The sequence below is a fragment of the Oncorhynchus clarkii genome, chromosome 5 (assembly GCF_045791955.1).
Source record: "Oncorhynchus clarkii lewisi isolate Uvic-CL-2024 chromosome 5, UVic_Ocla_1.0, whole genome shotgun sequence".
In the NCBI taxonomy this organism is placed as follows: domain Eukaryota; kingdom Metazoa; phylum Chordata; class Actinopteri; order Salmoniformes; family Salmonidae; genus Oncorhynchus; species Oncorhynchus clarkii.
In genome coordinates this window covers 77,993,685-78,008,256 of record NC_092151.1, presented here as the reverse complement: position 1 = coordinate 78,008,256, position 14,572 = coordinate 77,993,685, and the positions used below count along the sequence as shown (strand labels likewise).

The following is a 14,572-nucleotide window of genomic DNA, read 5'->3' as shown; positions in this document are numbered from 1 at the left end:
ATGTTGTTGCCAAAATCCCCCCAAAATTCTAAGACAATCTCATATGACAATGGCAGGACTACTTCTGAAAATTATATGTATAGGATGAGCATACAAACTAGTGCTCTAATACACATTCTCCAAAAACACTCTCTCCTGGTCACATGCACACACACACACATACACACACCACAGAGCCCTTGCTGTGTTTTAGCTTTATTCTGACTGAGCTCTTCATTGTGCTTTTGCCAAATACACACGCACATCCTCCTGCTCACACACATGTACGCACGCACGCGCACACTCACACACACACGCACACACGCAGATGTGTGCCTCAGACTGCCTCCCTAACATACTGATCTCTCTCTTCCTCATTCCCTTACTCACTCTCCTAGTGTGTTGAATCACATGTTTCTCTCATTGCATCTCTTATTTAGAAGAGGTCAGATGTAGCTGTTGATGGGGTGTTGTTTTGAGAAGTTTGGTTGTTGAAAAATGGTTTTGGGTGTGGCGTAATATTATGTATGACAGCATGATTCCTGTTTGTTTTGAATGCTGTAATGTGCCTTTGAGATTCTTATTACGCTGTGTTTCTGGCAGTGGTTGAAACCAAAATTTTCCAATCGTTTCGTTCTGAACAGACCCACTATTTTTGTTTGTTTTTCGTTCCACTGTTCAGACCAGCAAAATAAAGTTCTGAACCGGTTCGAACCCAAAAAACATATTGTTCCTTTCTTTTCCTTTTTTAACCTGTGAAACCAAATGTTTTTACATTTAGCTCATTAAAGGACTTCACCAATCAGTGCTGTTAGAGCAGACAAGCTAGTTGTTTACGTGCGTGATGGACAGACAAGATACGACTGAAAATGTGCAGGTGGAGAGAGAGCTAGAGAGGGTTGAGGAGGAGACTTGAAACGCTGGACATCTTGTTATGACATTATATGAATTAGGTCCACAGAATTATACCGAGGAGGAGTGGCTTCTATGGAGGAACTTTGAATGTCCTTTGACATAGCTTGAGATAGCTAACAAGCTTGAGTGTGCAGAGTGGTATCAGAATTAAAAACACATCTTACCTTTTTGTAGTTAATAAATCCAATGTGAAACATGATAACTAGGCCTGTTGTATCCTTAACTAGCATTGAAAAAGTGAATCCATTATTCTATAGCTAATAAAAAATCGGCCTCACTATCTCCTGAATCAAGCATTAATGTAACGTTAGTACAGTCAGTCGGCTATGCTTCAGAGGGGGGAGGGGAAGGTAGCCTAAACATGCACAGGCAAAGATTTTTTGCTTGCAGGCAGACACTGGAATACGTTTTTGAGTGAGGGTTTTGCCTAGGCGCTTAGTTGGTTTTGTTGTTGTACTAGATGGCTGGAACGTAAAATAACATTATAAGCAAGTTCCCATGCATTTAAAATAACAGTTCTGTTCCGGAACAGTATGGATCACTTTCGTTCCGAGGTCGGTTTCTATTCCTTGAAAAATTACATTCCGGTTCCAACCCCTGGTATCTCCTCTCAACATATAAATAGTTCAGTACAGTATCTATGTTGCACCAAACAGGTTGCCTTTTTGTCATTTTTTGTAATATTCCTTCCTATCTAAGGGGCCTTTTTCTCCTCTTTGCTTATCTCACTGGTCTCTCCTTCTCTCTCTCCTCTATCCCTCCATCCTCTCTCTCAGGCATCCCCCCTGCCAGTGGTACGGGTACGTTACAGATGTACCTTTTAGACATAAACGACAATGCTCCTCATGTCTTCCCTCCGGAAGTGGAGATGTGTGAGAAGCCTGAGCCCAACGCCATCAACATCACCGCCAGCGACCCAGATCTGACCCCTAACGCCGGCCCCTTTGCCTTCGAACTGGCCAACCGGCCGGCAGACGCACGACGAAACTGGACCCTCACACGCCTCAATGGTTAGTGTGTGTCTGTGTTTTATCTTTCCTGTCTTTCTTCCACTCCCTGTCACTACATTTCTCTATTGCCCTCTCTTTCTTTCTCTCACCTTCCCTATATTACTCTCTCTCAATTCAATTCAATATACTGACATGTAAAGTCTTAATTGACATGGAAAGTAAAACACTTACATTGCCAAAGTAAACACTTAAGCTGAGTGTACAAAACGTTAGGAACACCTGCTCTTTCCATGACAAAGACTGACCAGGTGAATCCAGTTGAAAGCTATGATCCCTTATTGATGTCACTTCTTAAATCCACTTCAATCAATGTAGATGAAGGGGAGGAGACAGGTTAAAGAAGTATTTCTAAGCCTTGAGACAATTGAGACATGGCTTGTGAAAGTATGCCATTAAGAGGGTGAATGGGCAAAACAAAATATTTAATGCCTTTGAACAGGGTATGGAAGTTGTGCCAGGCGCACCGGTTTGAGCGTGTCAAGAACTGGAACGATGCTGGGTTTTTCACGCCCATGTGTATCAAGAATGGTCCACCACCCAAAGGACATCCAGCCAACCTGACTTCTAGTGGTAACCTGACTTCTAGTGGTAACCTGACTTCTAGACTTCTAGTGGTAACCTGACTTCTACACTTCTAGTGGTAACCTGACTTCTAGAGGTAACCTGACTTCTAGTGGTAACCTGACTTCTAGTGGTAACCTGACTTCTAGAGGTAACCTGACTTCTAGAGGTAACCTGACTTCTAGAGGTAACCTGACTTCTAGACTTCTTTTGGTAACCTGACTTCTTGTGGTAACCTGACTTCTAGTGGTAACCTAACTTCTAGAGGTAACCTGAGTTCTAGACTACTAGTGGTAACCTGCCTTCTAGACTTCTAGTGGTAACCTGACTTCTAGACTTCTAGTGGTAACCTGACTTCTAGAGGTAACCTGACTTCTAGACTTCTAGTGGTAACCTGACTTCTAGACGTCTTGTGGTAACCTAACTTCTAGACTTCCAGGGGTAACCTGACTTCTAGACTTTTTTTGATAACCTGACTTCTTGTGGTAACCTGACTTCTAGTGGTAACCTAACTTCTAGAGGTATCCTGACTTCTAGACTTCTAGTGGTAACCTGACTTCTAGACTTCTAGTGGTAACCTGACTTCTAGACGTCTTGTGGTAACCTGACTTCTAGACTTCCAGTGGTAACCTGACTTCTAGAGGTGACCTGACTTCTAGAGGTAACCTGACTTCTAGACTTCTAGTGGTAACCTGACTTCTAGACTTCTAGTGGTAACCTGACTTCTAGACTTCTAGTGGTAACCTGACTTCTAGACTTCTAGTGGTAACCTGACTTCTAGTGGTAACCTGACTTCTAGTGGTAACCTGACTTCTAGAGGTAACCTGACTTCTAGTGGTAACCTGACTTCTAGAGGTAACCTGACTTCTTGACTTCTAGTGGTAACCTGACTTCTAGTGGTAACCTGACTTCTAGACTTCTAGTGGTAACCTGACTTCTAGAGGTAACCTGACTTCTAGACTTCTTGTGGTAACCTGACTTTTAGACTTCTAGTGGTAACCTGACTTCTAGTGGTAACCTGACTTCTAGTGGTAACCTGACTTCTAGTGGTAACCTGACTTCTAGAGGTAACCTGACTTCTAGACTTCTAGTGGTAACCTGACTTCTAGAGGTAACCTGACTTCTAGACTTCTAGTGGTAACCTGACTTCTAGACGTCTTGTGGTAACCTGACTTCTAGACTTCCAGGGGTAAACTGACTTCTAGAGGTGACCTGACTTCTAGAGGTAACCTGACTTCTAGACGTCTTGTGGTAACCTGACTTCTAGACTTCTAGTGGTAACCTGACTTCTCTCTCTGTCTCTATTTTTTTCCTTCTAGTGGTATTCCCTGTGGTATCCTGTCTCTTTAGTTAACCTGACTCTCCTGACTTCTAGACTTCTAGTCCTGACTTCTAGAGGTAACCTGACTTCTAGACTCCTGACTTCTAGACTTCTTCAGGGGTAAAACTCTCTCTCTCTTACTCCCCCTCCCTCCTTCCCTCCCTCCATAACTCTCTCTCTCTCTCTTACTCCCACTCCCTTCCTAACTCTCTCTCTCTCTCTTACTCCCCCTCCCTGCCTAACTCTCTCTCTCTCTCTCAATCCCAGGTGAATATGCTCAGATCAGGCTGCGGATAGGTTTTCTGGAGAGTGGTATCTACGAGGTTCCAATCATCATCACAGACTCAGGCAACCTGCCCATGTCCAATACATCCTACCTGAGGGTCAAGGTGTGTCAGTGTGATCACCATGGAGATTGTGTGGACATGGAACGCATCATCGCAGCAGGCCTGGGCACTGGAGCCATCATCGCCATCCTCATCTGTATCATCATAATGCTAGGTCAGTCAGTTTGTATGCAGGCACACACACATCTTATAGCTACAGAACATCATATATGTACAGTACCAGTCAAAAGTTTGGACACACCTACTCATTCCAGGGTTTTTCTTTATTTGTACTATTTTCTACATTGTAGAATAATAGTGAAGACATCAAAACTATGAAATAACACACATATCATGTAGTAACCAAAAAAGTGTAAAACAAATCAAAATATATTTTCAGCATATGTGGAAACTCTTTCAAGACTGTTGGAAAAGTATTCCAGGTGACTACCTCATGAAGTTAGTTGAGAGAATGCCAAGAGTGTGCCAAGTTGTCATCAAGGCAAAGGGTTACTACTTTGAAGAATCTCAAATATTAAATATATTTTAATTTGTTTAACACTTTTTTGGTTTCTACATGATTACATATGTGTTTTTTCATAGTTTTGATGTGTTCACTATTGTTTACAATGTAGAAAATAGTAAAAAATAAAGAAAAACCCTGGAATGAGTTGGTGTGTCCAAACTTTTGACTGGTACTGTAAACGTTTGGCATCCTCGCTGCTCCTCCCAGACAGCAGCTACAGTAGATTACAGTAGCTACATTAAAAGCTATCCTTAAATCTGCCTTCCCCAAACGTAAGCTCCCCCTTTAGGAGATAAGTACCCCTCCCCCACTGCATAGAACCCTCCTCACGACAGCCTCTTGACAGCCCTCCACCAGTCTCCACCAGTCTCTCCCAGCCTCGCCCACCTACCACCAGCCTCCCCACCCCCTCCTCTCAGTCAATCTCTGAAAATCCGCCCAGATTATGTGGATCAAACCAGGCAAACTGATCAAGCTCCCGTCAAGCTTTAAAACTCCTCTCCTGATTCTCTTTACATGGCAGAGAAATATGGTTGAATTAAAACTAAAGCTGCATATTGTCTGTTTATAGGTATTCATTCTTACCTTCTTTCTATTTTCTTCTACCCTGCCCCTACCTCCTTCCCCCTCGTTCTTCTCTCTCTCTCTCTCTCTCTCTCTCTCTCTCTCTCTCTCTCTCTCTGTGTGTGTAGTGATGGTGTTGTTCTTTGTGATGTGGATGAAGAGGAGGGATAAGGAACGTCAGGCTAAGCAGCTGCTGATCGACCCAGAGGACGATGTCAGAGACAACATACTGAAGTACGACGAAGAGGGAGGAGGAGAGGAGGACCAGGTAGAGTAAGCACACAAACACAGATGGACGCACACACTGATGAACAGACACACACACATACACAGGAGTACCAGGTACACACACACATGTATGACCACACGCACGCACACTAATCACGCCGCTAGAATTAGCATAGTGGTAGCATAGCCACACAGACACACAGATACACACACACTGAGGGACTGTAACAATGGCAGTTGTAGGACCAAACCAACCAGTCATTGGATATTAATTGAGCTCTGAGAGGGGGTGATATACATTTATCGCCATGGTGATGGCATGGGAGGTAGGGGTTAGGGCGAGAGGCCATCTTTCACTGCGGTGGATGGTACTCCCCTCCCTCCCGCTGTTGCATTGGGGAATCGGCAGTGCTGGGAAATGAACTGTTGGAGAGTGGATTGGCTAGTTCCCCCTGATCACCCCCCCTGCTGTGGGATGGATTAGTATTGTCTGTCTGGAACTCCGAGTAGGGAGGGGTTATGGGGCATGGCTAGGCCGGGGACAGCTACAGGAGCAGTCACGCGGTCTGGCTCTCTGGTGCTACACTGAGGCCAGTTGCAGAGGTTGCATCCCTATGGGTTCTGGTCAAAAGTAGTGCACTATAAACGTATTAGGATGACATTTGGCCTCTCTGACACAAAGACAGCCAGGCATACAGTTACAGAACAGCCTCTCAAATGAAAAACACACACCCTCACTGCACATGTTACGTTTTGAAGTGGTAATATAATTTCATCCGATTTTTGTGAACCTAACCTACCATCCTGGTATCAAAGATTGAGCATGGCAAGCAGTGACAAAGCCCAGCTATTTTTCTCCAGTTACAATGGCTCCTTGGCTGGCTGTAGAGATGGCTGTGGCTACATCCCAAATGGTACCCTATTCCATATACAATGCACTACTTTTTAGAGCATTGGGCACTGATCAAAGGTAGTGCAGAATAAATGAATGCCATTGGGGACTCAGCCTGGTCCTCTTCTCCTCTGTCTGGAAAATAACAATATAACCAAGGCCAGGGACAAACCCATCTGTATTTATCCCGCCATTTCCTCTCCTCCTCTCCTGTTCTCTCTGTCCTTCATGTTATTGTGGCATTCACAGCTCTCCCCTGAAATCGTTTCAGTGGTTAGCTATTGCAGTGAACAATGTCCAAGGTGGTTACATGACCAGGTTTTATTGTCCCTGAAAAGGGTCATTTAGTCCATTTCCCCTGGAGATTGATGTTTCATCATGTGTTTCCGGATGATTCATCAATGAATCAGACACTCCATTCAAAAGTAGAAAGGATCAGAGGACATATCTCTTAATCTTCTATCTCTCTCTCTCTCTCTCTCTCTCTCTCTCTCTCTCTCTCTCTCTCTCTCTCTCTCTCTCTCTCTCTCTCTCTCTCTCTCTCTCTCTCTCTCTCTCTCTCTCTCTCTCTCTCTCTCGCTCTCTCTGTCTCACTCACTCTGGTTAAAACCACCATTTCTTTGTGAGACACATGGTAGGGGAACGGATGATCTCCACATGTGTAGTACCCACCTTGAACTACTCTTCCTCTCTATCCCTCTCTCCTCCCTCCCTCCCTCAACCCTCTCTCTCTATTTTCCCCACATGTCTCTATCCCCCCCTCTCCAGGACTATGACCTGAGCCAGCTGCAGCAGCCCGACGCGTTGGAGCCAGAGATGGTAAAGGTGGGAATCAGGCGTATGGACGAGAGACCCCTCCACCAGGACCACCTGTACCCCCTCCGCTCTGCTGCACCACACCCAGGAGATATAGGAGACTTCATCCATGAGGTAGTTACAGAGTGTGTGTTTTTTCTGTTGGGGGAGTGGGTGGTGTGTGTGTGTGTGTGTGTGTGTGTGTGTGTGTGTGTGTGTGTGTGTGTGTGTGTGTGTGTGTGTGTGTGTGTGTGTGTGTGTGTGTGTGTGTGTGTGTGTGTGTGTGTGATCATTATTGTGCATGCTTGCATGTGTGTCATTGTGTGAAACTGTGTGTGTGAAACTATGTGTATGAGATTGTGTTTATGCTTGTGTGTATGTGACTCACTGTGTGACACAGAAAGAGAGGGAGCATCCCTGTCTCTATGTGTAATTTTTAATTAGCTTTTCTAACAGTGCAGATTAGCGTGGTACAGACATGGGCAGGCCTGCTGGCTAATTTAAGGTTTTGTTTAGCTGCTCTTCCTGGGGTCCACATGAAACATACACATACATGACAAAGTACAGAACAGCTATACACAAGAACATGAGCTATTACATTAAATTCAAAATAAAATAAAAAGTTATATATTGGAATGTCACCAAGAGACATAAAAAATACTATTTAGACACTATCATATTGTATATACATATTCTTATTATTATATACAGTACAGTTAAAGTAGATATTTAAAAAGATGAGAGGTGCTGTGATACAATGTTTTTTAAAATCTGTTTTTCAAAGCTAAACTTGCTTTTTGCCTGAGTAACCTCTTGTGGCAGAGCATCCCATAATGACATGGCTCTACCTAAATGCGATGCATTAAATCTGTTTTTAGTCTGGGTACAGTGAAGAAACTCATAGTGGCATGTCTGCTGGGGTATGTCTGTAGTGTAAGTATTCAGACCCCTTTACCTTTCCCACATTTTGTTACGTTACAGCCTTATTCTAAAATGGATTAAAATTGTGTTTTTCTCCTCATCAATCGACACACAAAACCCCATATTGACGAAGCAAAAACATTTTTGCAAAACAAACTGAAATTTAACATTTACATAACTATTCAGACCCTTTAATCAGTACTTTGTTGAAGTACCTTTGACAGCGATTACAGACTCGAGTCTTCTTGGGTGTGATGCTACAAGCTTGGCACACCTGTATTTGAGGAGTTTCTCCCAATTCTTCCCCACAGATCCTCTCAAGTTCTGTCAGGTAGGATGGGGAGTGTTGCTGCACAGCTATTTTAAGGTCTCTCCAGAGATGTTTGATCTGGTTCAAGTCCGGGATCTGGGTGGGCCACTCAAGGACATTCAGAGACTTTTCCCGAAGCCACTCCTGAATTGTTTTGGCTGTGTGCTGAAGTCTGAGGTCCTGAGCGCACTGGAGCAGGTTTTCATCAAGGATGTTTCTGTACTTTGCTCTGTTCATCTTTCCCTCGATCCTGACTAGTATTTCAGAGATAGGAACACAAGCATTTAGCTACACCCGCAATAACATCTGCTAAATATGTGTATGCCGGACTTGAATTCCTGTACGTTACCATGATCGCACCATGAGTAGTTAATCATGAAACCTCCACCTTTCTTTTTCCCGGGAGAGCTCTTTATTCCTGTCTGTGCGATGTACTGAGAACCCAGCTGGTTGTATGGACGGGGACAGTATATCCGGAGAGAGGTATGAATCCTTGAAACAGAATATGTTTCCTGATTATCTCTGGACGGAGATGTTCGCCTCGCCCTAAGCTTGTCTACTTTATTGTCCAGGAACCAAACATTAGCGAGTAATACAGTGCATTCGGAAAGTATTCAGACCCCTTGATTTTTTCCACATTTTATTACGTTACAGCCTTATTCTGAAATTGATTAAATTATATTCAGACTCTTTGCTATGAGAATCAAAATTGAGCTCAGGTGCATCCTCTTTTGTTTGACCATCCTTGAGATGTTTCTGCAACTTGATTGTAGTCCACTTGTGGTAAATGTAATTGATTGGACATGATTTGGAAAGGCACACACCTGTCTATATAAGATCCCTCAGTTGAAAGTGCAAGTCAGAGCAAAAACCAAGCCATGAGGTCGAAGGAATTGTCCGTAGAGCTCCGAGACATGATTGTGTTAAGGCACAGATCTGGGAAGGGGTACAAAAACATTTCTGCGGCATAGAAGGTCCCCAAGAACACCGTGGCCTCCATCATTCGTAAATGGAAGAAGTTTGGAACCACCAAAACTCTTCACAGAGCTGGCCGCACGGCCAAACTGAGCAATCAGGGGAGAAGGGCCTAGGTCAGGGAGGTGACCAAGAACCCCATGGTCACTGTGACAGAGCTCCAGAGTTCTTCTGGAGATGGGAGAACCTTCCAGAAGGACAACCATCTCTGCACCACTCCACCAATCAGGCCTTTATGATAGAGTGGCCAGACGGAAGCCACTCCTCAGTAAAAGGCACGTGACAGCCCAATTTGGAGTTTGCCAAAAGGCCCCGAAAGAACTCTCAGACCATGTGAAACAAGATTCCCTGGTCTAATTAAACCAAGATTGAACTCTTTGGCTGGAATGCCAAGCGTCACATCTGGAAGAAACCAGGCACTGCTCATCACCTGCCCAATACCATCCCTACAGTGAAGCATGGTGGTGGCCCTATCATGCTGTGGGGATGTTTTTCAGAGGCAGGGACTGGGAGACTAGTCAGGATTGAGGGAAAGATGAACGGAACAAAGTACAGAGAGATCCTTGATAAAATCCTGCTCCAGAGCTCTCAGTACCTCAGACTGGGGCAAAGGTTTACCTTCCAACTGGACAACGACCCTAAGCACACAGCCAAGACACAACAAGAGTGTCTTTGGGAAAAGTCTCTGAATGTCCTTGAGGGGCCATACCAGAGCCCAGACTTGAACCTGATCCAACATATCTGAAAAGACCTTAAAATAGCTGTGCAGCATCGCTCCCCATCCAACCTGACAGAGCTTGAGAGGATCTGCAGAGAACAATGGGAGAAACTCCCCAAATACAGGTGTGTCAAGCTTGCAGCGTCATACCCAAGAAGACTGTAATCGCTGCCAAAGGTGCTTCAACAAAGTACTGAGTAAAGGGTCTGAATCCTTACAGTTGAAGTCGTAAGTTTACATACACTTAGGTTGGAGTCATTAAAACTCATTTTTCAACCACTCCACAAATTTATTTTTAACAAACTATAGTTTTGGCAAGTCGGTTAGGACATCTACTTTGTGCATGACACAAGTACTTTTTCCAACAATTGTTTACAGACAGATTATAATTCCCTTCTATTTCACTGTATCACAATTCCAGTGGGTCAGAAGTTTACATACACTAAGTTGACTGTGCCTTTAAACAGCTTGGAAAATTCCAGAAAATGATGTCATGGCTTTAGAAGCTTCTGATAGGCTAATTGACATAATTTGAGTCAATTGGAGGTGTCCCTGTGGATGTATTTCAAGGCCTACCTTCAAACTCTTCAAGCCTCTTTGCTTGACATCATGGGAAAATCAAAAGAAATCAACCAAGAAACAAAATTGTAGACCTCCACAAGTCTGGTTCATCCTTGGGAGAAATTTCCAAATGCCTGAAAGTACCACGTTCATCTGTACAAACAATAGTATGCAAGTATAAACACCATGTGACCACACAGCCGTCATACCGCTCAGGAAGGAGACGCATTCTGTCGCCTAGAGATGAACGTACTTTGGTGCGACAAGTGCAAATCAATCCCAGAACAACAGCAAAGGACCTTGTGAAGATGCTGGAGGAACAGGTACACATTTTCTATATCCACAGTAAAACGAGTCCTATATCAACATAACCTGAAAGGCCGCTCAGCAAGGAAGAAGCCACTGCTCCAAAACCGCCATAAAAAAAATCTGGATTATAGTTTACAACTGCACATGGGGAAAAATATTGTACTTTTTGGAGAAATGTCCTCTGGTCTGATGAAACAAAAATAGACCTGTTTGGCCATAATGACCATCGTTATGTTTGGAGGAAAAAGGGGGATGCTTGCAAGCTGAAGAACACCATCCCAACCGTGATGCACGTGGGTAGTAGCATCATGTTGTGGGGGTGCTTTGCTGCAGGAGGGACTGGTGCACTTGACAAAATAGATGGCATCATGAGGGAGGAAAAGTATGTGGATATATTGAAGCAACATCTCAAGACATCAAGTCAAGTTAAAGCTTGGTCACAAATGGGTCTTCCAAATGGACAATGACCCCAAGCATACTTCCAGTTGTGGCAAATGGTTTAAGGACAACAAAGTCAAGGTATTGGAGTGGCCATCACAGAGCGCTGACCTCAATCCCATAGAAAATGTGTGGGCAGAACTGGAAAAAGTGTGTGCGAGCAAGGAGGCCTACAAACCTGACTCAGTTACACCAGCTCTGTCAGGAGGAATGGGCCAAAATTCAACCAACTTATTGTGAGAAGCTTGTGGAAGGCTACCCGAAACGTTTGACCCAAGTTAAACAATTTAAAGGCAATGCTATCAAATACTAATTGAGTGTATTTCACATTATTCGTATTTCACATTCTTAAAATAAAGTGGTGATCCTAACTGGCCTAAGACAGGCAATTGTTACTAGGATTAAATGTCAGGAATTGTCAAAAACTGAGTTTAAATGTATTTGGCTAAGGTGTATGTAAACTTCCGACTTCAACTGTATGTGAGTTTATGTCTATAGCTAGACGAGGTTCATGCTTGTCGAGCTGTTTATACATGTCTTTCAATTGATGACGTTGTTCTTCCTACGCTGAGTGTGTGTATGTCACTAGGTTAGGCAGGCAGGATAGAGATTTCTGCTAAACACAGCTCTGAATAATGAGGCGAGCTGTCATACATGTCGAGCTGATCTAGACAGCTTAATCTAGCAGAAATGACATGCCGATGCTTCTTCCACTGCCTCACTCCTCAAATCAATCAAATGAAGGAGACAGTTGGGGGTATGGCATGCAGAAATCCCCAAAACATGTCTAGAGCTTCAGCTTATCAGATTTGCTTTATTAGTTTTAGCACTGAGACAAGACGTCAGTCAATAATAACACTTTATGACAAAATAAATTCTGTCAGTTGTGGTGTAGTAGGGCGCGTGTGCGGGTGTGTGGGTGCGTGCGTGTAATCTGCTGAATCTCCTCAGAGAGACTACCCAGCATCTGTCCAGCCTGACCTAAATACTCCTCTCTTCTCTCCTTCCTCTCTTCTCTCCTCCCTCCATAATCCCTCCTTCTTCTCCTCTTCCCTTGCTCTCCTACTACCTAAATCTCATTAATTCTCTTCCGCCACTTTTTTCCTGCTTTTTCTCTCTTTCTGTCTCTTCTTTGTTCTCTCTCTTTACCTCTCAACCTCTTTCTCTTTTTCCCTATTTGTCTCCCCCTCTGTCATGCTATCTCTCCTTTACTCTCTCTCTATTTACCTATCTCCTCCCTCCTCTCATTTTGTCTCTCTCTCTCTCTCAACCCTCATCTATCCTCACCCCTCTCCCCCTCCCCAGGGTCTGAAGGCAGCTGATAACGACCCGACGGCGCCCCCCTACGACAGCCTGCTGGTTTTTGACTATGAGGGCAGCGGCTCCACCGCCGGCTCCCTCAGCTCCCTTCACTCGTCTTCCTCCGGCGGAGACCAGGACTACGACTACCTCAGTGACTGGGGCCCGCGCTTCCGCAAGCTGGCAGACCTCTACGGAGGAGGGGACGACTAAGACTAGCCCGCCGCTGGGGCCGGAGAGGGGTCTGGGAAGGGGCGATTGGTGGTTGGGATGGGGGTAAACGGGGAGGGGGGCTTTTTTAAGTCATTGCCATGGAAGGAGTGCTGGTTGTGAAGAGACTTTTAATTTGGTGGACTGGAACAGAGGATCAGAAACTAAATGGAGTACATTGGTGTGGCAACTGCTAGCCTAGCCTGCTAGCATGGAGGATAATTAAGGATAGCGTGGGGTGTTAGACCACATGCTAAGGGTCGCTAACAGTTCGAGTTTGTTTGTGTGGTGACTGCTAACTTAGCCTGTTAGTATACAGGCTAAATGAGGCTAACGGAGTGTTCGCCCACATGCTTAGGGACACAATGCTCAGAGGACAACATTGGAAGGAAACTGACCGTTGGTACTTTGACTGGTGGTTAACAGTGAATGAGAGAGCCTGGGCTCTCACTCAGCGGTTAGCGATACTAAAGACGCTCAGTTACACTTGAATCTCACAGTACAGAAGCACTGGGGTAAAACGTGCCTTTTTGTACATTCGTTTGATTCTATTTAAGTTTTCTGTTCATCATGACTTTCAAGGTCCTGACTCTCTGATTTCAGGCTGTAAGAGAGAGGATGTTTAAAATGAGGAACGCACGCTTCACCATGTGTGTGTGTAGTGTGTGAAAGTTTGTGTGTTTGGGTTACACCTCACTGAGTGTGTATGCTATCATCATTGCCATGGAAACACACAGGATGAACACTCCCCATTGTTGGATCGAGAGCATTGAGTGAAGACATGTACAGTAAACGATAAAAGACTCTAGATAGTTTCCGTCTTTTTCTTTGTTTTGCTTTAAGCTTTTTTTTCACATTCTAACTTATGCAGCAGGTTGCAAACTAAAACGAGTCACCAGTCCTATATATTGTAGCAAATATATTGTTTTGATACTCTGAGGTTTGGTCGGTGGAGTCGATCAAAAGTTGGGATAAATTCCATTTCATTTTCAGTCAATTCAGTTTTCCACAATATTTATCTTTGAGAATAATGTGGAATTTAAATTTCAGTTTACATCCTGAATTGACAAATTTAAAAAGGAATTGATCCAAACTGACTAAACCAAGATGATGATGATGATGAATATGTTGATTCTGTCCATTCATCTGCCTTATTGTTCTTCTGGTTCTCATCTCTGATTGGCTACTCACTGTAAACACAAATATGTACAGATTGTATCTTATTTTCTGTAGTTCTTTTTGGAGCGTGGTCTCTGAAACAAATGCTACTATCCAGAACCCTGTATATGTATCATTTGGATTACAGATTAAACGTTTTTTGCATGTTTTTATCTTTTCATTATACAAGAAGGATTCACAATCTTTACAAAAACATGCACACACACACATACAGTGCCTTGCGAAAGTATTCGGCCCCCTTGAACTTTGCGACCTTTTGCCACATTTCAGGCTTCAAACATAAAGATATACAACTGTATTTTTTTGTGAAGAATCAACAACAAGTGCGACACAATCATGAAGTGGAACGACATTTATTGGATATTTCAAACTTTTTTAACAAATCAAAAACTGAAAAATTGGGCGTGCAAAATTATTCAGCCCCTTTACTTTCAGTGCAGCAAACTCTCTCCAGAAGTTCAGTGAGGATCTCTGAATGATCCAATGTTGACCTAAATGACTAATGATGATAAATACAATCCACCTGTGTGTAATC

The 14,572-nt window shown here is 43.7% G+C and overlaps 1 protein-coding gene across 7 annotated transcripts in view; it reads left to right on the top strand.

Annotated features, from left to right (window-relative positions):
* Window positions 1-14,200, top strand: part of LOC139409409 (cadherin 2, type 1, N-cadherin (neuronal)) — a 53,693-nt gene extending 39,493 nt beyond the window's left edge. For 6 of the 7 annotated variants that reach the window (XM_071154531.1, XM_071154538.1, XM_071154537.1 and 3 more), the window contains 5 exons: window positions 1,671-1,904; window positions 4,054-4,287; window positions 5,331-5,470; window positions 7,091-7,252; window positions 12,655-14,185. In XM_071154531.1, coding sequence (XP_071010632.1) covers window positions 1,671-1,904; window positions 4,054-4,287; window positions 5,331-5,470; window positions 7,091-7,252; window positions 12,655-12,861 — 977 coding nt within the window. In that variant the 3' untranslated portion in view covers window positions 12,862-14,185. Of the gene's footprint in view, window positions 1-1,670; window positions 1,905-4,053; window positions 4,288-5,330; window positions 5,471-7,090; window positions 7,253-12,654 lie in introns of all 7 variants that reach the window. The other variant, XM_071154532.1, reaches the window with a different exon arrangement.
* The last annotated feature ends 372 nt before the right edge of the window (window positions 14,201-14,572 follow it).